This window comes from Penicillium alfredii (genome assembly GCF_028826965.1).
Source record: "Penicillium alfredii strain IBT 34128 chromosome Unknown utg000009l_segment0_segment0, whole genome shotgun sequence".
In the NCBI taxonomy this organism is placed as follows: Eukaryota; Fungi; Ascomycota; class Eurotiomycetes; order Eurotiales; family Aspergillaceae; genus Penicillium; species Penicillium alfredii.
Genome location: NW_026622706.1, coordinates 3,544,916 through 3,567,083, shown reverse-complemented (window position 1 = coordinate 3,567,083; position 22,168 = coordinate 3,544,916). Strand labels below are relative to the sequence as shown.

Sequence of the window (22,168 nt, the reverse complement as noted above, 5' to 3'; positions counted from 1 at the left end):
GTGAGCCGGCAAGTCCTGTCTGCTTTGCTGTTGTTTCTGGTGTCTTCATTAGAATTTAAGCACTCCTCATTTGAAGGGCTACTTCACGCGTTTAGATCGATTTGAAGCGCGTCACCTGGTCATCGACCGCGAGCGCGCCGAAGCTGATGGCATAAAGCAAACTGCTTCCTGAGAATTGAAAAATCAGCGCCACCGAGACAAATCGGCATTGAATCTTTTAATATGGAAATTGAGACAGGTAACGCAGTCCCACCATTATTTGGGTTGTCTCGGATTCAGCTACTGATGTTTTCCCAGAGAGCGATAGCCCGCAGCCAAGCCGACTGAGGGACGCTGTCGAGCACTTGGAAGCCGGTATGGCCGAGAAATATAAGGCTCAGCAGAGCAATGGACTAATAATCCTTTAGTTGCTTTTGTACCGGTCAATCAAAGATACACAGATGCCAGCCAGCTGGCCAAAACAATTGCCTCGGACGCGTACGAGAGCGGCATTCCGCAGGCCGAGTTGGGCCGTCTACTAAAAATCCTAACAGCGAAGAACAATCTCGATCAGGGCACCGTCACGACCCTAGTCAAGAACCTCTATCCGCAGGAGAGGATTGCCTCGATGCATGTTACTCAAGTCGTGTGCAGCCTTGGACCCAGCAAGAACAAACCAAGCGCTGCAACTCAAGTCTTGCTCCTGCGTTGGCTTATCCTCGCCTATGATCTGTTTCAGGACAGAACGCATCTTGCCAAGCTCTATGCAGTGCTTTTCAATCATTTAGATATGATTAGCCTACGGAAGCCTTTGTGCCATCTTCTGTCTATGATCACTCGACGCAAACATGTCAAGCCGTTTCGAATCCAAGCTTTGATGGAGTTGCTTCAAAATGCTGGAGGAGAAGAGAAAGAGCTCATCAGCCTGCTCCGGATTTTCAAGAACTACTATCCCGAAATCATCGTCGGAGATCCTGGTGGGTCGCGGAGGAATGCGATTTTCTTCAAACATCCAGACCCCGAATGGTCGAGCCATGTGAAGCTCCTCCAGGATCAGCACATGGAGAGAGTACGGGCGGCCCAGCAATCCACCTTTCAAGTGGTACACCGGGGTACAGTAAAGAGGAGCAGGATTGAAGTGGTCATTCCGACCTTGCAAACCTCCCGGGTATCGCCCAAGCACACATCGCTCGAAGAACTTCGTGATGTCGACCACTTTGTCGATAAGCTTGATACCATTGTGTTACCCAACCAGATCATTTCGACGTTAGGTGACTCGATGGCACAGAAGTATCTACACCTGGTTCAATCAGAACTGGCTCTACGCCGTTTAGATGCATGGCTGCGGAGCTTCCTCGAAGACAAGCTCGAACAAATTCGTGAAGATGATGACGACGAGCCGGAAACACTGTCGTATGTTTTGGATTTTATGGTGGGATATGCCTCGTACACGAAGGTAAGATTGTCAATTTGGCTATCATAATTTGCGGTGCTGACGGAACCATAGGAGCTTCCAGCTGCAGTGCTTTCGTTTCTGAATCGATATATCCAAGTGTGGAACGGCCGCGAAAATCGTAAACAAGTTCTTCGACTCCTTCAGTACATACCCATTGAGTCCTTTGATCATTTGCAAAGCGACCTGTTAAAGCCGTTGGAAGATGCCATGTTAGATGGCTCGCTTGCTTCAAGAGCAGCATTGCTTGACTTCTATTCTGCGTTGATCAGTCAGTGGGGTGCTAGACTCAGATCACAGCCCACTATCTCCGAGGAGTCAATGCCATTGAGTCGTGCTATTTTACACGCAGAGCTTTTGGCATCTTCGACTCTTGAAATGGATTCCGTGGAGGCCCATCATAAACAGAGAATTTCTAAGCCGGCCATGTTATCCGTGCTTGAATTCTACAAAACCCTCGCAGGCCTCTTTTCTCATGCAAATCTGAACTCCAGCATTCGCCTCACGATCCCTTCGGCCCAAACGGTGTATACGCTGGCTTTCACGCCAACTGTCTCAGTCATCTCGATTCTGAGCTCGATTCTGGCAGGATACAAGTCATCCTTTGAGGCTTCACTGACCTCGGAAGTGCTTCAACCGCCGAACCCTCCTGAGCCACTGTATCCAACCAGCCTCGTCAGTCGCTTCAATGGCTATGTCATGGATATGTGTAATCTTCTGTGGCGCAACCGTGCCCTCAATGCAGAGGACCCGAATGCATTGGGCTGTCTCGTGCCATCACCAAGTGTCACTGCTCTTACAAACTATCTCCGCGAGGTGCACGAAGCCGCTCGGCACTATGACCGTGATTCTGCCTTCCAATCTACCTTGGCTTCGATATTCTCTCTCAGCCACCACGCTGCACTGGGTAACCTATCCGCCGCCTGCTTTGCGGATCTTGAGGAGGACCAACAGATTCCCAATGACCGCCCGAAATTGAACAAGCCGGTCACCCAGAAGGCCTTACAGGCGCTCGAGAAGGATGGAGGCGCGAAGATTACATGGCAGGAATACCGCGTGCATATGCTAAATTGGTTGGACGCCATAGGCAGCCGGGGCACCAGCGACTTGATGAGGAGCACGATGAAGGCTTTGCGCAAGGAGTGATCGTAAGGATATAGATCGGACACCCAGATTAGCCCTGACATAGTGCTTGATGGATTTACAATGAATGTTCGAATTTTTCAATTCTTCCTAAAAACGCCGTTGATATGCCTGTATCTACTTTTATACACATACTGTACATTGGCCTGCCGTAGAGATGTGACACAACTCCCAAGGGGTTCGGTTTCAAATTGTCCGAGCAGAGACCGGAAGATTATTTCAAAACTTCTCGATCGAGTTCAAGTAGATATCTTGAACGCTGGGGTCTTCGCGCAAGCTGGCCAAGAGATCATCGAGAGCTTTTGTCTGCGACTCGTCCTTCACTGTGACCAGAGTATCTGTGTTGGGATCCCAAAAGATGCCCAGTTCCTCAATGCTGAGCCCTGATAGCTTTGAGAATGCTTCGCCGACCTTCTTCGTTTCCGATGGATCAGCGAAGATGACCAGACGACCCTGCTCGTCGGCCGTGAGGTCTGCCGCACCCGCCTCAATAGCCTGATCCAAGTAGCCGTCGGGATTTAGACCATCCTTTTGCTCCATGACCACTCGGCCTTTCTTCTGGAACAGGTATGTTGTTGGCGTCACTGACCCTCCGCCGTCCTTGATTAAGTATCGAACGTCTTGCAGCACGCGAGCTTTCTGGTCGGTTTGGCACTCGATCACCGCTGCGACGGAGCCAGGCAGCATTGCCTCGAGGGTCACTGACTCTAATGCTTGTCCCGTAACACTAAGCCCTTGTCCGCGCAAAATGGCCGCCTCAATGATGGTTTTGGGAATTGAGGCTCGTTTCGCATTCGACAACGCGAGGGTCAGACGGGGATTGTACTTCGGATCGGGTCCCCACACTAGAGAAAGGCGGTTAGTCGCGATAACTGGCTGAGAAACTGACTATACTCATGGATCCATACTCTGTGTAGCGTTGCTGATCTCCTTGGCCACTAGCTGGCGCTCCTTGCTCTTGACCTTGTCATTCCTGGCTTTATCGTGCCTGATCGTCGACCATCTGTTGTGCCCGGAGTATGCCCCAGGGGAAGCGCAGAAATTGCGGCATGCATCGCAGCCAGCCCGGGGCTGTCGCAACAGCCTGCTGAGCCTGAGTGCCATCGTTCGCGTGGAACACGCAAATTGACGGCGTCTCTATACATTCCGATCTCGGGCCGACCGTTTCTCCGACCTCCGCGGGACGGTGTGGCCACTCGATAAGGAGATAGTTGCTCTTGTTGATCGCCTTGTGTGCTTTCTTCACGCTGATGAGGATATTGTTGTCCTCATCTCCAAGCCAATGTCTTCCTCCGATCCCGCTCCTGCCTCCTCCCCTGAAAATGCGGTCCCGAAGCTGGACGTCACCAAGCTCCATGCGCTGCCCTCCGAGCAGCAGGACCTCTACCTACTCACGTTCACCTCTGATTTAGTGCAGTATATCTCCGGCCTGGACTCGGCGCAGGTCTCGACCCAGCAAAAGTTCCTGAAGAAGGAATTGCTCAAGATCTTGACCCTGCCCTCACCGACGATTACTCGAGTCCTCCGCAATAACCTCGGACGGTGTTTTGGGGCTATACTCGGAAAAGGGGATCGCGGGATCCTGTTCGAAACCGTCACCGACTTGCTCGGTATATTGAACGCTAGCAAAAGTGATGCAGAAATCAAAACCAAGTTCGCTGCGGCACATTGTCTTGGGGAGGTCTTTGCGACGGCCGGCGAGAGCGCATTTATGCAGTCCAATGTCGCTATCTCGAGCACGCTCAAGCTTCTCAAGTCATCAAGCAACCATACCGGTCTCCGAGGGTCTATATTTGTTGTGTTGCGCAAGATCGTTGTGGGGATCGGGGTTCCACTCGATGAACCCACGGCGCGGGACATTTGGAAGCAGACACGAAATGCGGCGACAAGCGATAAGTCAACCTTCGTTCAAGTCCATGCATGTCGCTGCTTGGAACAGTTGCTTAAAATTTCGCCTTTTTTCGACAACCCTAATGACTTTGAAAACTTGAAAACCATCATGTGGAAGATTATCGACAACCCGGCTGCACCAGTCAGACATGCTGCGGCTGCTGTACTTGGCAGGGCCCTGATCAAACTGCACGCAACCGAAGCGCATGTCATGGCGGCCCCGAATCCAAAGTCGAAGAAATCGAAAAAGCAATCTAAGAAGCCCACCGCACGACCGGGAGATGAGGAGGAAGCCGAGATGTCAGAGTCCTCTGCTGCTCCGAAAAAGTCGGAATCGCGCTTGTTCTTCCTGCTGCCGGACCTGCTACGCCAGCTTTCGTCACAATACCTGAAAAGCACGACCTCCAACCGCTCGCGTGCTGGTATCTGTATCTGCTACAAATACGTCCTCCGTAACTTGGGAGACAAGATAATCGAAGAACGTTATGCGCAGATTGCGTCCAATCTGCTTTTTGAACTGTTGAATCACCCAACAGTGACATACAATCGGTTTCGTTTGCTGATGACCCGGAAGTTTGTCAAAAACATCCTGGAGGACACTATCAGCCCTGAGCTGCTCCGCGAGAATAGCCAGCTCAATGCCGCCAGATGGCTGATTAATGACATTCTCAAGGATTATCCTCAGGTCGTCCAGGAACGTCGTGAGCCCAGCAAGTACACCTTGACCAGCGCGATCAGCGCCCTGTCCTCGTTGATCTCCCCTCTTGGCTCAGCTTTCGTCATCCACGCTGATAGCTGCCGAGACGCCTTGATTCAAGTTCTTCCTCACCCCAGCTACACGGTGCAAATTCACACAGCGCATTGCCTGCGGAACTTTGTGCTTGCCTGCCCTCATCAGCTTCTGTCTTGCGTGACAATTTGCATGAACAGCTTAACGAGGGAGCTTGGGCAGCTAGCTACGCCGCGACAGTCACCGCGGCGATGTGTTGGTTATGCCAATGGATTAGCTGCGATGCTCAGCACTTCCCGTCTGCAGCCACTCTATGGTGCTGTGGATGTGTTTGCGCGCGTTTTCTCCCAGGCCACCGACCTGCTCAAGATCAGTAGCACGTCTGAACTTCGAGTTGCAAGCACGCAAATCCAGGTTGCGTGGATCCTCATCGGAGGCCTGATGCCTCTCGGACAAAGCTTTGTTAAGATCCACCTGTCTCAGCTGATGTTGCTCTGGAAGAATGCACTTCCAAAGCATCTCAGTAAGGAGAACTCCGCTCAGCCTGGTACCCTTGAGACAAGCTTTCTTGCCCATGTGCGAGAGTGTGCCTTGAGCTCGTTGCTGGTCTTCATGGAGTTCAACAGCAAGTTGATTACGGCAGATGGTGCAAAGAGGATTGCGACGATGTTGCAGAATACAGTTGAATTCTTGGATGATTTGCCGCGGCCGAAGGCTATGGAAGATATTTCGCAACGACTGCATCCTTCTCTACAACTTCATGACTTCATTACCATGGTGCGCAGACGGGTTTTGCAGTGCTTTTCCAAGCTGGTGCACGTTCATCACCCCAGCCATGGAGACATCATCTCCCATTCCAGCCTTCTCAGCCTTGCTATCTCGTCGTTTGCAGACCCAGATGCGCAAAAGGGACCACTTGAAAGCTCAATTGCAACGTCCTCTGGACAATTCGACGGTCTGTGGGATCTATGTGACAATTACGGCTTTGGTGTCACGGGGCTGGTCCGAGAGCACATCCGTGCTGCACTTTCTGGAACGCATGGCAACGACAATGGGCCTGCTTGGTCTGCAATTGACTCTGCAGATCAAGCTGTCGATGATTCGGTAGGTTTTCAACCCCTGAACATACGGGGAGCCGAAAATTAATGAGAATAGTTGACGTTCCCTGTTTGCCAAGCCAGCGAGCACGACTCGGTGCTCTTGTATAGTTTGAGATCTGGAGATGCACTTGCTGTTGATCCGCCAACGACCGGAGTCATCAACTCGGCAATCGATCTGTTTTCTGTGGCTATTGCTCTTCACTCGCCCAAAATCCAGGAAAGCAGTGTTGAGCAAATCGCCACATTCCTCACATCCCCTGGTCTCCAACGCAATCCAGGAAGAAAAGCGGCCCTGGTTGTCAACATTTCTGTCGCACTTCTACATGCCCTGAAAGTTGCTGTGAAGGAAACAGACTTTGTTGCTGGCAAGTTGAGCCCTGCTACCGACAAGATCCTGCAAGAACTCCTTCAGGTAGGCTTTCATTCTCATGTCATTCGTTTCAAGGTGGGCCTGACTCATTTGATTTTAGAAATTCGTCATCGACACCGATCCCATCGTTCGGACGATTGGCGTTGAAGCGTTGGGACGACTTTGCGACAGTGCTGGCAACGCGTGCACCAATACCCAGGTCAACTGGCTGGTTGATACAATTGTCGAGAACCGGGAGCCGAATGCTCGAGCCGGCTGTGCGGCTGCTTTGGGATGCATCCATTCCCAGATTGGCGGGATGGCAGCTGGCCTGCACCTGAAGACCATCGTGGGTGTGTTGATGTCTCTTTGCAGTGACCCACACCCCGTCGTTCATTTTTGGGCCCTTGGTGGACTGGAGAGAGTTGCCACTTCTGCTGGGTTGACCTTCTCTCCTTATGTCTCCAGCTCCTTAGGAATGCTCGCTCAGCTCTACAATGCAGACACCCACAACGAGGAGGCAGCCGCACTGGCAACATCCAACATTGAAGTGTCATTCTTGACGCCTGTGGTCATTAGTCGATGTGTGGACTCCCTTATCAATGTTCTCGGGCCCGACTTGCAAGACGTCGCCAAAACCCGAGACCTTATTCTCACCTTGCTCCGCCAATTTCAGTTGGAGGAAAACCCTGCTTTGGTGACGGAGAGCTCCAAGTGCTTAGATCATTTCTCTCTCTATGCCTCCAACTTCGTGGACTTTGCAGGATACGTGAAGCGATTGCAAGGCGAACTTCGTGCTAACGATCCATTGATGCGAGACGTGGCGGTCCGCGGCCTCAACAATCTCATGAAACGAGATGCGGCATCCGTGGTGGGGACCGCAACTCAGACCCTTGAAGATGACATTTGGCTTGCGTTCGACGATGCACCAGACAACCGGTCTCTGCGAGCAATGATTCAGGATTGGCTGCAGCAAACTGCCCTCGTGGAAACTGAGCTCTGGATCCAACGATGCCACAATATCATGACCAAGACGCGCAAAAAGGTTGAACCTCCACCAACCACCACGGTTCAAACTGCTACGGCGGATATTCCAGATGACGAAGTCGCTGGATTTGCCTCTGCAGTCACAGGCGAGGGACAAGGTGACCCCGCGAATGAGGGCGTGGCCGGCCAGGAGTTGTTGAAGTGGCAGACACGCAATTTTGCCATGAGCTGTCTCTCCGAGCTCTTGGCCACTGTACAAGAGGCAATCCTGCCCGACCAAACCATTCCGGCGGAGCTGGCTCTCCAGTCCAAGGTCGGTGATATTGTCCGGATGGCGTTCTCGGCATCTACTGCCAACGTGATCGAGCTGCGTGTGTGGGGATTGAAGATCCTCGACCAAGTTCTCACTGTAAGTTTTTATTTAATGTTTCGCATATGCGCTCTTGCTGACTCTTCTAGATGTTTGGTAAAACTCCCGATCCGGATTTTGCCGAGGCCTCTCTGCTCGAGCAGTACCAGGCCCAAATCGGATCGGCACTCACCCCGGCCTTTGCCGCTGACTCGTCGGCGGAGCTGGCTTCTGAGGCAATCAATGTGTCTGCCACTTTTATTGCCACTGGGATTGTGACGAATGTTGAACGTATGGGACGAATTCTGAAGCTCCTGGTCCTGGGCCTTGAGAACTTTGCCAGTATGTGATGCTGTCATCAAACAACGATAATCGGTAACTAACAGTAGATAGAAAATTCGGAAACTACCGAAATCGGTGACCTCAAAGGGTTGAACTCGAATGCGCGCGTGATGGTCAAACTTGCCTTATTTTCGGCATGGGCTAGGCTCCAGATTGCAAGCATCGAGCAGGAGTACTTGAATCGGGTGGTTCAGCCTTATCTTGCCAAGCTCACGCCATTGTGGCTCTCATCTCTTCAAGAGTATGCCCGATTGCGTTTTGAACCGGACATCTCTGGCAGCTTGGGCACGAGCTCGCACAGTAACGACTTGGATGAGGTGTATGCTGCGTTGAACCGTGAGACGTTATTGAAGGTAAATGCCAACTTTCTGCACATCCAATATCTTCTGATATTGACTGCTCTCTAGTTCTACCAAGATTCTTGGTTATACCTGGTCGATGCCATTGCTGGCCTGGTTGAAAGGGATATTGATTTCGTCTTTGATGCTCTGGACGGCAAGCTGCAACAGCCGGAAGAGCCCAGTACCCCGGGGAAGGAGGAGAAAGACAAGACTCCCAGCGACGAGTTGCAAGGAAAGGGCCACGACATCAACTATCGCGAAGAGCCAGTGGCATTCTTCTTCGTCTTATTTGGGCTGGCTTTCGAGTCTCTTGTGGATCAAGCTACATTTCCCTCCCAGCGGTTGCAGATTCTCCAAGCCCTTAAGAGAATCTTGAGACCGATGATATCTGGGAACGCAATTTACCAAGACGCGATCTTCTCAGAGACAATGGACTCTTTTGATCGACTTGTCTTGACAGAGAACACACCCATCCAGACCGTGATTGTTGAAATCGCCCAAAATTTGTCGATGGATCATCCGGCTGCAAAAGGCGGCCAGGAACGCAGTGATCACCTCACTGACGACATTGAGCAGCTATTCGAGCTTACCAGGAGCATTATTCTAGTCCTTGCAGGTATGCTGCCCAACCTCCGCGAATCGACACCCCTTGCACGCTTCAATGTGTCGTCGGATGATTCACTGGCGCTCATCCGCCTGGCACTGCGCTCGCTCGTCGATGTTGCATCGGTCTTCCCGTCCATCATTCGCAATGACCTCCATGCCTGCATCCTACACATCTTCACTACCATCCTCGCAACCGGCATATGCCAGACAGAAGTGGTTCCTCAAGCCCTTCCGATCTTCAGGCAATTTGTTCATAGCATCACCCATGCCCCCGAAGTGCCCGAGGATCGGGATGTGGTGGCTTTCCAGATGCGGGGATGCCTCACCCGTTTCTTGACCATCCTCACTATCGCGCAGCGCCGAGAATCGGATTCTTCTATCCCTTGTGCCAAGAACACACTTTTGGCTATTGCCTTCCTCCTGACTACCGGTGGCCATGTCCTCCCGCCCCAAGACCCAGTCATCGTTCGGGTTCTGCACGAGCTTCTTGATTGTCTTCAGGACTTTGGGCTCGCCAATGTCGCTGCCAGCTGCATCCGCTCAATTCTTGTCAAGCCTAGTCCCCGCAGCACCACCGACCAAGTGATCGCTCGGTACCTCACCCCGCGGCTTATTGCATTCCTTGTTGGCTGTCCGCTCGACAACGGCGAAGTCCCCAACGACCCCGAAAACTCGCGCACTGTGGTTGCTCGCACGCTGGTGTCGTGCGTGACCAACGCCACCTTTTCACCCACAGAATTGCCCAGCGCCATCTCCTTGGTGATGTCTGCTTTACTGGCTCGTGCCAAGCGCGAAGGCCAGTCGGTGCACCAGGAATCTGCGGGCCATCTTCTCGAGTTGGCCAAGGCCGACCAGCTTACGTTCCGGAGCTTGGTCGCCAATATGACTCCGGACCAGAAATCCTTGTTGGAAGAAGTACTGCGGAGCGCCGGGGTTGGTGCTAGTCCAGCAAGGACCGGAACTGATGAGGTGGATACGGCGCAACAAGCCGCCCCGAGTATTGCGCTGCGCATGGATTTCTAGTGAGACGCATCTCTGTGTGTATGTGTTGTGGATATTGCGTTGAAATGTAACTGGGCACGCTGCAATGCATACTACAGCTCGAAGAGAAACGAAGTATATAGGATCTAGAGACGAACTCATAAATGTGAAATCTTGAAGCCCGATTGTCTGCTTATCTTATCCTGCATCAGGTGACGCCATAACCCCGGACGTTTGCAAATGCCGTCTTTTGATTTTGTAACATCCCCATCATTAAATTGATAATTAAGCCATCCATCGCAATTTAGTCTCTGCCTTCTCCGGGCCGCAATGCCCCCAGATCGAGGCCGTGCCTCTCGAGCATGCGCCTCGTGTAGGAAGCAAAAGACGCGATGCTATGAACCAGGTATTCCCGGACGAGCCTGTCTTCGATGTGACAGACTTCGGCAAAATTGCTCACTAGTGGAGATCGATGTGTCAGAGGAGCCTGTGGTTCTCATATCGGACACAGATGTCCGGTACCAACCCCAGAGATTTCTCCTATTCTCCAATGTATTGATGCCCGTGGATACTGACACTTGGAATAGCTTGGAACGGCTTGAAAGAACAGTGGGTGCTTTGCTCGATCGACTTGGAGAAGGCCCAACCAGAGCCACCGATCATGAGTCGAATGAGAATGCAACCGCGCAGACAACATCGGAGGCTGGCGATACGTATAAGGACGCGCACTCTTCCGCTGCTCCTATGATGGTCATTCGTGATCTCGCAACCGACACTGGTGTCAGACCATCTTCTGATTCCAGACCTCATGGAGCATTGTTGGATGATCTCATTGCGCCTGGCCTTGCTCTTACGCTCATCCAAATGTACGCCGATACCCTGCCGGTCTTTTTTAATTTGGATTACTTGTTCAATCATCGCCGACTTCCTAGTGACTTTGTTCCAGTTTTCTCGAGCATTATGGGCGGTGGGTTCTCCTCGACCCGCAAAGTGAGCCCCATGCAGTCCTCAGCCAAATAAAAAGGGCGCCTTTGCTATTTTGCGCTTGCTGTTTGATCGCCGTGCGGCACACCTCCGAAGAGCTAGCCACAAGCCTTGCTCCCAAGCTTTATGAATATGCGCGCTCTCTAATGTCAACGGTGTTGTTAGTTGCGCCGCAATCCATCGAGTTCTTTCAGGCGGCTCTGATCCTCTGCATGTGGTCGACGACCGTGGGACAGGTGCCTTTGAGCATCGACAGCTGGCTTCTGAGTGGATTTGCTCTGCAACACTCTCAATCCAGTCCCCTATTTAATGTTGTGAACATCCAATCCTGTCCACCCAGCAGACTCGACGAGCCAGCCCTGAGCCGCTGTTATCTATGGAACCATCTGTGCCTTGCGCATTTGCATTATTGTGTTGGTACCAGCCGCCGGTCTATGCTGCAAGCCTGGCAGATTGAACGGTGTCGTGCCATCATCGACTCTGATCGGGCTATCAACTTCGAAGTGCGCATGGTAGCCGAAATACATCTGTATTGGACTGTCTATGGACACTTGATTGAGGAGTCCATTGATCTTCTGAAGTCGGTGGCCGCCTTGCAAACTTGGCGGGGGAAGTGGGAGTTCGTTTTGGGTATGACTTTGCCTATGTTGATTTTCAACCATTGAATATGTTGGTTTCTTGATGCTGACATTGTTGTTTTGGTAGAACAACCGCGATCCCAATTCCTGATGATGGGATTCCATTTCTCCAACCTGCTTTTATATGAGCATACTCTGAAATCCAAATCCGCCCGAGCCCAAGAAACTGTGGTATCCGAAATGATCCGCCACTCGACAGGTATTGTGCATTTAGCGATGGACACAGTAGACGAACGCACCCGTCACCTGAGCGACCACATCTACCACATGATCACATTCGCGGCGATTGTCATTTGTCGACTACTGCATGGCTATGAAGGCCAACTGGCCTCGTCCCATAACATCGAGGAGCTGGATGCCTTGATCCACAGCCTCGTGCAGTGGCTGTACTGCATTGGCCTCCCTTGCCATGCTGCCCATACCTTGGGAAATATAATTGGGAAAGTGCATCAGAAACTGCGTCCTCATGTGCATACCGTAGCGCCTATTGCGCAGCCGGATGAGATCCCCGGAGATTTCAGCAATTACTATTTCCCCGAGTTTCTGGGGCTGGGGATGTCGGCGGATGGGGATTGGGATCTGCTCTCTAATATGGGTTTCTTTCCCCACGGTTCATCTGGTTCTAGGGCTTGAATAAAAAGGTTTTGTGGTAGATAAATCGAATAGCATGGCTTGCAAAAGAAGACCATCTTCAACTTCATATAAATTGACGTTATAGGCCAAATAGCTCATCTAGATCCATTGAAGCCATAGGATCCTCAGGTAATATACCATCAGGAAGATGGCTCTCCATTCCGATTAGCTGGCCGATATTGTATCGAACGAACAGTTCCGCAAATATTGCAGAACTAAATTCTCTCCATCAAAAGACGCCTGAATGATCCTTCCGTCCTTTTGGCCCATTTAAGAGAGAATCAGCAACTATACAGAGACATGTGTTAGAAAGCCTTAGGCTACAATCAGTTGTACTCTTACTTACCGGATGTATAGAATAGCATGAAAGCGGCCTATACTATCTTCGAACAAGCATCACGTTGACGATAGCCCTCACTTCAGGGGGAGTAAGGTTCTGGTCTGCGTAATTTGCGGGAACGTGTGCAATGGTTGACATAACTACATAGGAGAGGTCTCGTTATGGTCCTCTAGGAGAGTTTTGATCTCCCAGTTTGGTTCCAACAAACCGCACTCAGCCATCTAGGGACCGCCTCTTTTTACTTTCGTCCTAGGCAATCGTCAACACTCTAACAATTGAGACCATCTCAAAGAGTCCACATGCTTCACTCACCGCTGCAACTAAAGGGATCCAAATTCGTAGAGTCCACAAGAGTGGTCGTCCTTTCGGCGAGCATAAACCTGTCGTTCGATGTGGTCCTCTACCTCTCTGGCACGAATGTGCAACTCGCCCAGTCGACAGCACACGTCCATTCCTTCCTCATAACATAAACTTGCATTCTCGAGGGGGTTCTTTCATATTCGGATAATCCACAAGGATCTTTTTCAAAATGGAACCAAAATTTGGATAATGAGTTAGCCCTGGAAGGTATTGCGGCGTATCAAGCAGGTATTTCTCAAATACTCTCTCGGGGTAAGGCCGAAAACAAGCTTGAGTGGAACTGCAGGGTCCCGCCATGTGTGATTCCAACTGGATAGGCTCGAATCCAGAAGTTTTGAATATCGCCGGGGGACAGACAGAATGATTCGCAGTTCTGGGCCCGTTGATGAAGGTTTTTAAGAAAGCCGTGCCCGCCTGAGAAAGGCTTTTTTATCCATCTCCACCGCACCCCCCTCCCCAAAAAAAGAAGATATCATGGAAGTGGGGACGTGGAGAGGATTAAGATGATACAAATATACAAATTAGGCACAGTTGGTCATGAATGGGAGATGTAAACCAATCAGGCATGAATACGAGTGCAAGAGAGTCAAAATTCTTGATAGCCAGTCTTGGAGGTCTAGGTGATTGAGATATAGTAACAAGGGCGACGTATATACCCAACCTTGGAAAGTTAGTAGTCGCCGGATAAGCCAATGAATGTCGAGGATATATAGTAGTTCGCGACTTTTAGGCTTGAATCTAGAATTACAAAGGCTTACTACATATCGCGACTTTTAGTTCATGAGATGCTGGTAACAGTAGTATCACTGGATCTATACAAAACATAAATAAATGAATGCCCACACGCGAGACAACCATTATTTCAACAAAGATCTATTAACCAAATTTGCAATCAATTTCATCAGAATCCACAACCATTGAGTACGCTGATGACCCCTTAGACATTATCCCTATTATATGCTTATTTGATATAGTTCACTATGTCCTACACCGAGAGTCATGTCGCTTTGCCCGTCAATTGGTGTTTATATCAAACCCTTAACGGGACTCGCATCAAAACAAGTGACTGCAAATCGAAAACCTGTGCGCTATCCTTCTCTTATGTGAAACCGAAATAAATGGAACATCTCGTTTCATTGTCTTCATCTTCTTTTACCCTGCTAACAAATCAAGGTATGCTTTCTCATCCTACCTTTTTTTGGTAGTTTACCCCTTTTTTTTGCTAATTCATATGAATCAAATCAGTCAAGGCGCCAGATAAAGAAAGTTGGTGAATCAAAGGCATTTATCTCTCTTTGAATTCATTCAGTGCTAGAAATCTATGGTTAAACATTACCGTTAACGCCTCCTGCTATATCAAAATCAAGTAAAATAATGAAAAGAAAAGAGGGAGACAGAAAAAAAAAATGAAGGATGGTATCGGTCACAATTATTTGCTAGAGGCTAAACTAAGGCTAAACTGAAATGCGTCCACCTTTCCATCTAGCCAAAACCGTACCTCCTGCAAGGCATTCAGGTCGTTTTGTGGCTTCGCTTGCCTGATACTCTCATCATGCCATTCAAAGGTTTGGCCAATCATGCTCAGATCATCTCCTTCCCGGCTACAAGAACCGAAATCAATAATGACTGGTGTGGCCCCATCGAACATGATATTTCCCGGATTGATGTCGTTATGAACGATCCCTAGAGAATGGAGGTGCTCCAAGCCACTCTTGATGCCTTCAAGCCAGCTTGTAGTCTCTGTAGATGGTCTCCCACTCCTATGCGATGCACACTCTCTTTTGTTGAGCTTTTTCGGATTGATTCTCTCCATCAAGGTTTCGTTATACTTCGTAAAATAAAGGCCTGTGATGCGGCCACCCTTGACCTCGCAGCCGTGATACACAGCAATATTTGGATGAGGGGCTTTTCTGAGCTGCTCGCATATTTGGGCCTCCTTAAGCACTTGAGCTTTGAATTGGTTGGGATTATTGGGGTCGTAATTCGACAACCGGGACCGTTTAATATACCACAGCGGCGAGATGACTTGCACATTGGTAAAAGAGTTGTCAAAATTTGGATGGAGATTCTCCGTAGGAATCAAAGCTATGTTGTATAGATCCTCAACCTTCACTTCTTCCTTGGAAGGATAATGGACGTTAGAAAGCCCTTGGTAGGCTTGGCCATTCTCGCGGTAGATGATACGAGAGAAGCGAAAGGCAACTGGGTCATTGGGGCCTCCGAAGTCACCAAGGCACTCAATCACTTCCATGGTAAAAGAGGAGAATGAAACGAGCAGAAAATGCTATGGGTGAATTGAGTAGAGAAGGGAATGAGTACGAGCAAATATAACGTGAAAATGGTATGATTATCACGTGTCTCTGTACAGGGGTGTATTATGATTCGCGCTATTTAGTGTACAACTCTATACTGTTATGGTTGAGATCATTTTACATGTATGTATGGCTAGGCGGCTGTAATAGGTTGTCTAACCATAACTAGATGGCAGATCGCTAGTTCCTCTATTGTGGAGCACGAGAACTTCCCCTCATCGCGCTCTTGAATAACCTGTAATACCTAGCCAAAAAGAATGAATAATAAATCATAGTGGATTCTCTCTTCTCGAGATGCCAAATAACGGCGCTGTTGACTCGTACTATCTGGCCGTAGGTAGATTTCTATACAAGGCTCAATGATCCCACGGGTATTGAAAGCGGACATACTGCTCAATAGGTTCAAGTGGAGAATAAGATTGACAAGGATATTGTGGAAAGTGCGACTTTTAGCGTGGAGCACTAATGTACCGCCAGGGGTCTTTCGAAAAGCGCGACTTTTGGTGCGCGGTCAGACCAACAGGCAGTTATAGGAATAGGCACTTACCGGCATCTTTCCGAAGACAAGAATTATGAGACCATGTAATACCTTTGCTGATCTTGTTTCGGACAATTTGACCTAGAATCGCTACACTGATGGCAAGTTCGATCAAAAAAGGACTACATAGAAAGTAGCATTGCCCAAGATCGAACATTGATTGTTTTGGTGTGTTTCTGGGGGCCTCAAGAGGGGTCGGGCGGGGCAGAGTAGTGGGGTTAGTCTACTAGGATCCATGGATATAAGTAGTCTGATCATGCCTCTGGCTGAGAATATCACTTCTTGAAAATGGAAGCTACACCTTTGCCATTTCTACATGCCATAGAGACGCTGAAACATTTGCCACGGACAGGATGGCTGAGAACGGTTCAGAATCCTGAGAGCGTGGCGGCGCATAGTTTTCGAGTAGCTATCTTGGCTATGCTTGCTCCGGTATGTATACTTGCTTGTCCCACCATGCAGAAGCTGACTTTCGTTTTTAGGAAAATTTGAACTTGGATAGAGCAAAATGCATCCAAATGGCGTTGATCCATGATTTGGCAGAGTCAGTCATAGGGGATATCCCGACCTTCGCAGGGGTACCAAAAGGCAAGTACCCAAAGAGCATATCATTCTAACACACTAAAGCTGACTCCTAGAAGAACAAAAATACGAGATGGAACACAATGGATTCCAGTACTTGGAAAGCTTGCTCCAAGTTTACAACCCAGAAAGAGCGAAGGAAATCAGCATGCTGTGGCTGGAGTATGAGAAGGGTGAAACTCCAGAAGCAAAATGGGTGCGGGAGATGGACAAGTTTGAGTGTCTGGTCCAAGCACACGAGTATGAACAGAGGACCTTTGGTCAAAAAGACCTCAGTGAATTTCAAGGGCTATCAGCAAAGGTCCATTCTCAAGAGGCAGGCCGATGGGCAGAATCCTTGTCTCGAGAAAGAAAAGATCACCTTGCCAAGCGGAAACAGCGACTGCCAATCATTTTTATCACGGGTATGCATTACCTTGAGCGTTTATATTCTTCCTTGCTGATGGTTGCTAGGCGATGTCGATACCAGTGAAAAAATCGCTAGATATACCTCGACGGCGCTTTCCCTTCCACACATATCGGTAACCCAAATACTTCGTGAAAAGGCCAAAGATGTCAAATATCCTCACCATACCATCATTCAGAACTGTCTGGATAAGGGGTTTGATGTGCCGGCGGGTCTTCCGGTTGGACTACTTGAAGATGAGATAACGGCCTTGGATGGACGGCCATGGTCAATTATTTCTGGGTTTCCGAATGACACAGAGCAGCTGGCAGAGTTTGAAAAAAAGGTACTTACCTGTGCTTGAAAAGCTACCTTGTGTAAATAGTAACTCACGCGAATTCACAGGTTCAAAATTCGAATTTCGCCTTTTACGTGGAATGCACTCCCTACACTGATAATCCACCTTTGGATGGAGCAATGCACACTTGGAGATCTTCCGCTGTCGACTTCAAGAAAAACCTGGAGAGCTCAGCCGCTTATTTTGAATTGATTGGTTCTACTACCGAACAGCGAACGGTGTCTGAGGAGGAACTTTGCGAAGTTGTCGTTAAATCAGTCAAGGACCTTATCGCGCATGCTAACGCACATGGTGAAGAAAACCCATGAAATAGTTAGAGCTTGTTCGTTCCATATATAATGAAAGGAGATTTGATTTGACAATTTTTTGAAGTAGAGAAATTGCGCCTATCTTTCAATATGTAACAACTTCATAATGATTAAAAGAAATCCTTCACTTCGCATCCTTTTCCCAAAGTCTCAAACATTAAAGAACTTATCGTTAACTGCACACTCTCTGGATTTCCAACCTCGTACACATTAGACGCTTTGCGGCCAATCATCTGGGCATTCCCTATTCGCTGGTAAGATATCCAAGCCCGAAGCTCGAAGACGAAGGTGTAACATAACTTACTCAGTGCTAGTACATATGACTGCAAAACCTTCATGGACGTGACAGCCAGTTCGTTATTGTCGAGAAGATCTTTCGATTTCTGGAGGTCCCAGTTCATGGTGATTGGAGTTGATCCGATGACGGAATGATACCACGACAACAATGAACTGCAAGAAGTAATCTCTTCCTCTATAAGGCTACTTGGCTTAGATGGATGAATCCAGAAGCCACCCTAGCTGATGTTAGCTTGGTAATGGGTTTCCGAATGCTTGGAAAATCATACAGAGTCCTTGTAGCGCCTCCAGAAGATGTTTCTCGCAGCATCAAGCTCACGCACGTGTAGCAGGATAAAGAAAGCTAGAGTTGTGAAGATCCACAACGATCTGTTCCTTTTCCCAAGAGTCTTGTGGAGAGCATCAAGAATTCGTTTGTCAAATTCAATCATTTGCAACTCGAGCAAATGCCCTAGCTGGTTCTGTATCATTCGGGGCACGGGGGTGATTCCATTCCACGGCGATGGACTATCCTGGACCGTAGCCATACCGAGAGTTTCAGACCCGTCTAAGTGCCAACCGATGAAAAGAAGACGTAGGCATGTATAAAGACCCAGACAATCCCGTATAAGAGGATGCTAAGAAAATCAGTAACATATTAAATCGGAGGATTGTAAGTCTTACCTCTCCATGAACCCGAGCTATGCGAAAGAAAACCGACACTGGACTTGTGCTCCCACAAACCTCGTCCAGTACATGTGGAATGCATCCATTGATGTATGATTCGATATCAACTTTGCGGTCTTTCAAGCAATATGGCGTTGTAATCACCGAATGCCAACCCGATGAATCTTTTTTCAACGCGCGGACTTGATGCCTGTAGGTTGGCTCGAATTGACAGCAGAGGGCTTGCAGAGTTGGCCCATTGGCGTAGTGTCGGAATTCTGCAGTTGATTCAGACATTCCGTGACTTTGAACGGCAGTAAAAAGGGTTTCGTAGACTTCATTCTTCCCTGGTTATGAATAAGTTACCACGACGAACATTCTATCGCACAACCCAGTCTTTTTTCCAGTACATTTCTCGAAAGGTTGATACTCTGTTATAGTCTGCCGAGCGCACAAAGAAATCGGAAGTCTCATTTGGGAGCACCGCAGGCAACGTGGATCATCAGGATGAGCCAAATATTCGCACTATTTTCGAATTAACATGTGAATTAATCGGCTCCATTCCTCTATCTATATGGTTACCTTCTTTCGACGGATCCGGTATTGCGTACACCGGTGGGAGCTTTTGCTAATGCTTGAGCTCACCTCCCCTGAAAAGCCAGTTTGAGGAGGAGCGGCATTTCTGGCTTCATGAGACTAAGCAGGCCAGCGGCTTGAAGTGAATTAGAATCCTGGCGTTCAATGGGTAATGTTTCGCTGGTTGCCTCGTGAGCTGGACTTCTAGTTCCAACGTAATCAAGCTCAAGACAAGGTGAACTTTCCATCAAAGGGTTGGCTGGAACTGTTTGACTGGGATATAGACTTATTAGGCTCAATGGACATGATGTATTTAAAAATCCATCAGAAACCTGGATACTTGTGAGGATTCTGGGGTCAAAGTAAAAGCCAACGGGTAAGAATGTATTCTTACTTCGCTAGGATAGGTCGGGGCTTGATTGTTTCGTAGGAAATTAGTGGACACTGTCGATACTGTGAGCTTCCTGAGAGGCATGTTGAACTGCAGGATAGAAGAGCAAGGTTTCCGAGTTTCTCTTTCGCTGCATAGTAGCGAAGGTTCTTGAGGGTGATATAAAAGGAGGAGGGAGTAAAGAAAGATCGGAACCATTTAATAGAAAGCTCAGGTCGTACTTTTGGTTTTTCTACGCGCATATGATCTTCAATAATGATCACACCTTAGCGCTGTGCCCGCTCAGATACACAGCGCGTAATGACTCTAGGAGGAAGCGAACTGTCGCCATGGAACTACTTGAAAATTATCTCTTCGCTATCAAACAGACAAGAATATGTAGATTTCTAATTCTTTTCCTCATTAAAGACGATTGAAGAGGTCGAGCTCACAGTTATCATCGAAAAACACAGTCGAGACTTGGAAAGCGCTTTGACCTCCTGACTGCCGCAGATAATTAACTAAAAGTCGCCATGTTTGAAGGATCCCTGTAAAATTGTCTCATTGCGGCTCTGCACCATGCGCCTCTACCTTCAAATTCTTGCGGAGATTGGCGCGTCCCTCCTGAGCAAGAACACCCCTACCCCCAATAAGAGTGCGAGGTTCATACGTGATGATTTAGGGTGGCTTATGTGCTTTCACAATTTGGAGATACCCAGAGTGGGCCGGTAATCTAGGGGAAGAGAATCGATTTGGCAGTGGAAAAGGTATCTAGAGATCAAGGTGCTAATAACATCGCTTAAATAGCACTCGTCTTTGTAGACCGTTCTGTTCACAGCCCTCCATAATGTTTTTCCACCCAACGAAACACTGGAAATACAACCCCAGAAAATGCAAATGTCAACTCATGGCCAATATTCGCACCGCTTTTACCAATAAGTGAAGAAATTGGCCCAGCATACCAGGCCACTTTCATGCCGAGGGCAGCCCCCAGAAATCCAAACGCAAAGGCCCCGATTGCCGCCCATCCGAATGGCAGACCACCCGGACTATTCCAAGAATCGAAGTCATACCCAGCCCAACCACGCCGGAACATGAAATGCTCTTCCATTATCAAGGTGATGTGGATAACTGTCCAATATCCAATGACACTCAGTAAAGTTTGAAGAGTGTCTTGGAAATATTTGGCAGCACAGCAGCCGATGATGATCGCAGCTACAAACCCAAAAGTGACCCAAACCATCCGAGGAATGCGCATAGCCCATGGGCCTAGATTCTGTGTATGGAGAGCAAAGGAATAGTTGTTGGGGATATTGTTCTTTTTTTCGGACAATGTCAGTATCATCCGGCGTCGACGGATGTAAGGATAGATCTATGAGACTTACTGGAATGGCACTCAATGCCGCAAGAACCATGAGGAACTTCCCAAAACCGCCAGCAGGTTCGAGAGCCATCTTGAGCAAGCCTCCAATAGAAGACTCCTGGTAAGCATCTTTCCAAACGGTATTTCTCACAGTGCCGGTATACAACGCGGCACCGAGTGTCTGAACCAACACGGTGGGCACGAAAATCCCGATATAAGTAGCACTGAAGATTTTCCAGCGTGGTGTATTTGGCGGCATTCGCACGTTATAATCAGCCGCGCAGTTGACCCACGACACAGAGAAGGAGAAGATGGTCGCCATGTAGGTGAGGATCGCGGCCGCCTTGTCAGTACCTTGGAGCGGTTCAGGGTTCTCTTCTCCAGTGAGCTGAGATGCCCCAGTACCGGCAGCAACGCACCATACTATCAATGGCGGAATCCAGATATATGTGTCTAGACGGTGGATCCAGCTAATGCCGAGTGCACAGATTACCCAAACTGAAGTGCAGATGACGATGGCTCCGGCCCAGGTAGGGAACTGTCCATTCGACAAGGCGTTGAGCACTGAGGCACCCGAGATTGAGTTAATCGCGTTCCATCCTGTCGTTGCAATCATTGAAAAAATAACGACAAGCATATTTCCCCAGTACCCGAAGGAATACCGTCTGGATACGTTGCGAAACGTCAGCTATATATCCTCAGACTGGAGGTTTGGCTCAACATCCAACATACGAAAATGTAGTCATGCGTAAACCTGTAAGGCCTACAGTGGCAGTCCATGCAGGGAGCAGATCACTGATGATATTGACAACGAGAATCACGATGAAGCAGTCCCAGAAGGCCAGGCCAAGGGTCCCGCCCAAGGAACCGATGTTGAGGGTGGCCACAGCCATATTTGCACTGAACCTATATTCCAACGAGCTATCAGCAGATTTCGTACAATAAACGGTCCACAGTCTTACCAAAAAGTCGCGGCATTCCAAAACTTAGTGGGATTGTGTTGCCGCTCTTCAACGGTAACTCGCTCGATCCCGCCCTCCTCGATAGACAATCTGCCGTGAATCCATGGCTGGGCTTGCTGCGTGTCCGCAGAGTCAAGCTGAGGTTTGGCAAGATGATCTTTGAAGATGGTCATTCTCAGAAGTTCAAGTCCGAAGGAAATCAGGATTCAGGAGCATGCTGCGCCGATTGCTGAAGGGCCACCTCCCCTTTTCTATCTCAACCCAGCA

General features: G+C 49.0%; 8 protein-coding genes across 8 annotated transcripts; 5 read left to right on the top strand and 3 right to left on the bottom strand.

The window, feature by feature from the left end:
- Positions 1-222: 222 nt before the first annotated feature.
- NUU61_007259 (Mis6 domain protein) lies at positions 223-2,578 on the top strand (the record flags this gene model as incomplete). The annotated part of the gene is made up of 4 exons (XM_056657784.1): positions 223-238; positions 298-354; positions 408-1,435; positions 1,487-2,578. 4 exons carry the CDS (start codon positions 223-225, stop codon positions 2,576-2,578), a joined length of 2,193 nt encoding a protein of 730 aa, XP_056510584.1.
- A 216-nt stretch (positions 2,579-2,794) lies between these two features.
- Positions 2,795-3,679, bottom strand: NUU61_007258 (post-initiation translation factor DPC29; the record flags this gene model as incomplete). The annotated part of the gene is made up of 2 exons (XM_056657783.1): positions 2,795-3,420; positions 3,484-3,679. The coding sequence occupies 2 exons, from the start codon at positions 3,677-3,679 to the stop codon at positions 2,795-2,797; spliced, it is 822 nt and encodes a 273-aa protein (XP_056510583.1).
- Positions 3,680-3,857: 178 nt separating this feature from the next.
- NUU61_007257 (AP-1 complex accessory protein LAA1) lies at positions 3,858-10,292 on the top strand (the record flags this gene model as incomplete). Its single annotated transcript, XM_056657782.1, has 6 exons — positions 3,858-6,299; positions 6,351-6,707; positions 6,766-8,040; positions 8,091-8,322; positions 8,374-8,675; positions 8,730-10,292. The coding sequence occupies 6 exons, from the start codon at positions 3,858-3,860 to the stop codon at positions 10,290-10,292; spliced, it is 6,171 nt and encodes a 2,056-aa protein (XP_056510582.1).
- A 516-nt stretch (positions 10,293-10,808) lies between these two features.
- NUU61_007256 (uncharacterized protein) lies at positions 10,809-11,270 on the top strand (the record flags this gene model as incomplete). Its single annotated transcript, XM_056657781.1, has 1 exon — positions 10,809-11,270. One exon carries the CDS (start codon positions 10,809-10,811, stop codon positions 11,268-11,270), a length of 462 nt encoding a protein of 153 aa, XP_056510581.1.
- Positions 11,271-12,052: 782 nt separating this feature from the next.
- On the top strand, positions 12,053-12,505 carry NUU61_007255 (uncharacterized protein; the record flags this gene model as incomplete). The annotated part of the gene is made up of 1 exon (XM_056657780.1): positions 12,053-12,505. The coding sequence occupies one exon, from the start codon at positions 12,053-12,055 to the stop codon at positions 12,503-12,505; it is 453 nt and encodes a 150-aa protein (XP_056510580.1).
- Positions 12,506-14,634: 2,129 nt separating this feature from the next.
- On the bottom strand, positions 14,635-15,456 carry NUU61_007254 (uncharacterized protein; the record flags this gene model as incomplete). The annotated part of the gene is made up of 1 exon (XM_056657779.1): positions 14,635-15,456. The coding sequence occupies one exon, from the start codon at positions 15,454-15,456 to the stop codon at positions 14,635-14,637; it is 822 nt and encodes a 273-aa protein (XP_056510579.1).
- Positions 15,457-16,343: 887 nt separating this feature from the next.
- Positions 16,344-17,688, top strand: NUU61_007253 (uncharacterized protein; the record flags this gene model as incomplete). The annotated part of the gene is made up of 5 exons (XM_056657778.1): positions 16,344-16,487; positions 16,538-16,633; positions 16,732-17,041; positions 17,091-17,368; positions 17,428-17,688. 5 exons carry the CDS (start codon positions 16,344-16,346, stop codon positions 17,686-17,688), a joined length of 1,089 nt encoding a protein of 362 aa, XP_056510578.1.
- A 2,720-nt stretch (positions 17,689-20,408) lies between these two features.
- On the bottom strand, positions 20,409-22,074 carry NUU61_007252 (purine-cytosine permease family protein; the record flags this gene model as incomplete). The annotated part of the gene is made up of 4 exons (XM_056657777.1): positions 20,409-20,894; positions 20,962-21,604; positions 21,672-21,845; positions 21,902-22,074. 4 exons carry the CDS (start codon positions 22,072-22,074, stop codon positions 20,409-20,411), a joined length of 1,476 nt encoding a protein of 491 aa, XP_056510577.1.
- Between the last annotated feature and the right edge of the window lie 94 nt (positions 22,075-22,168).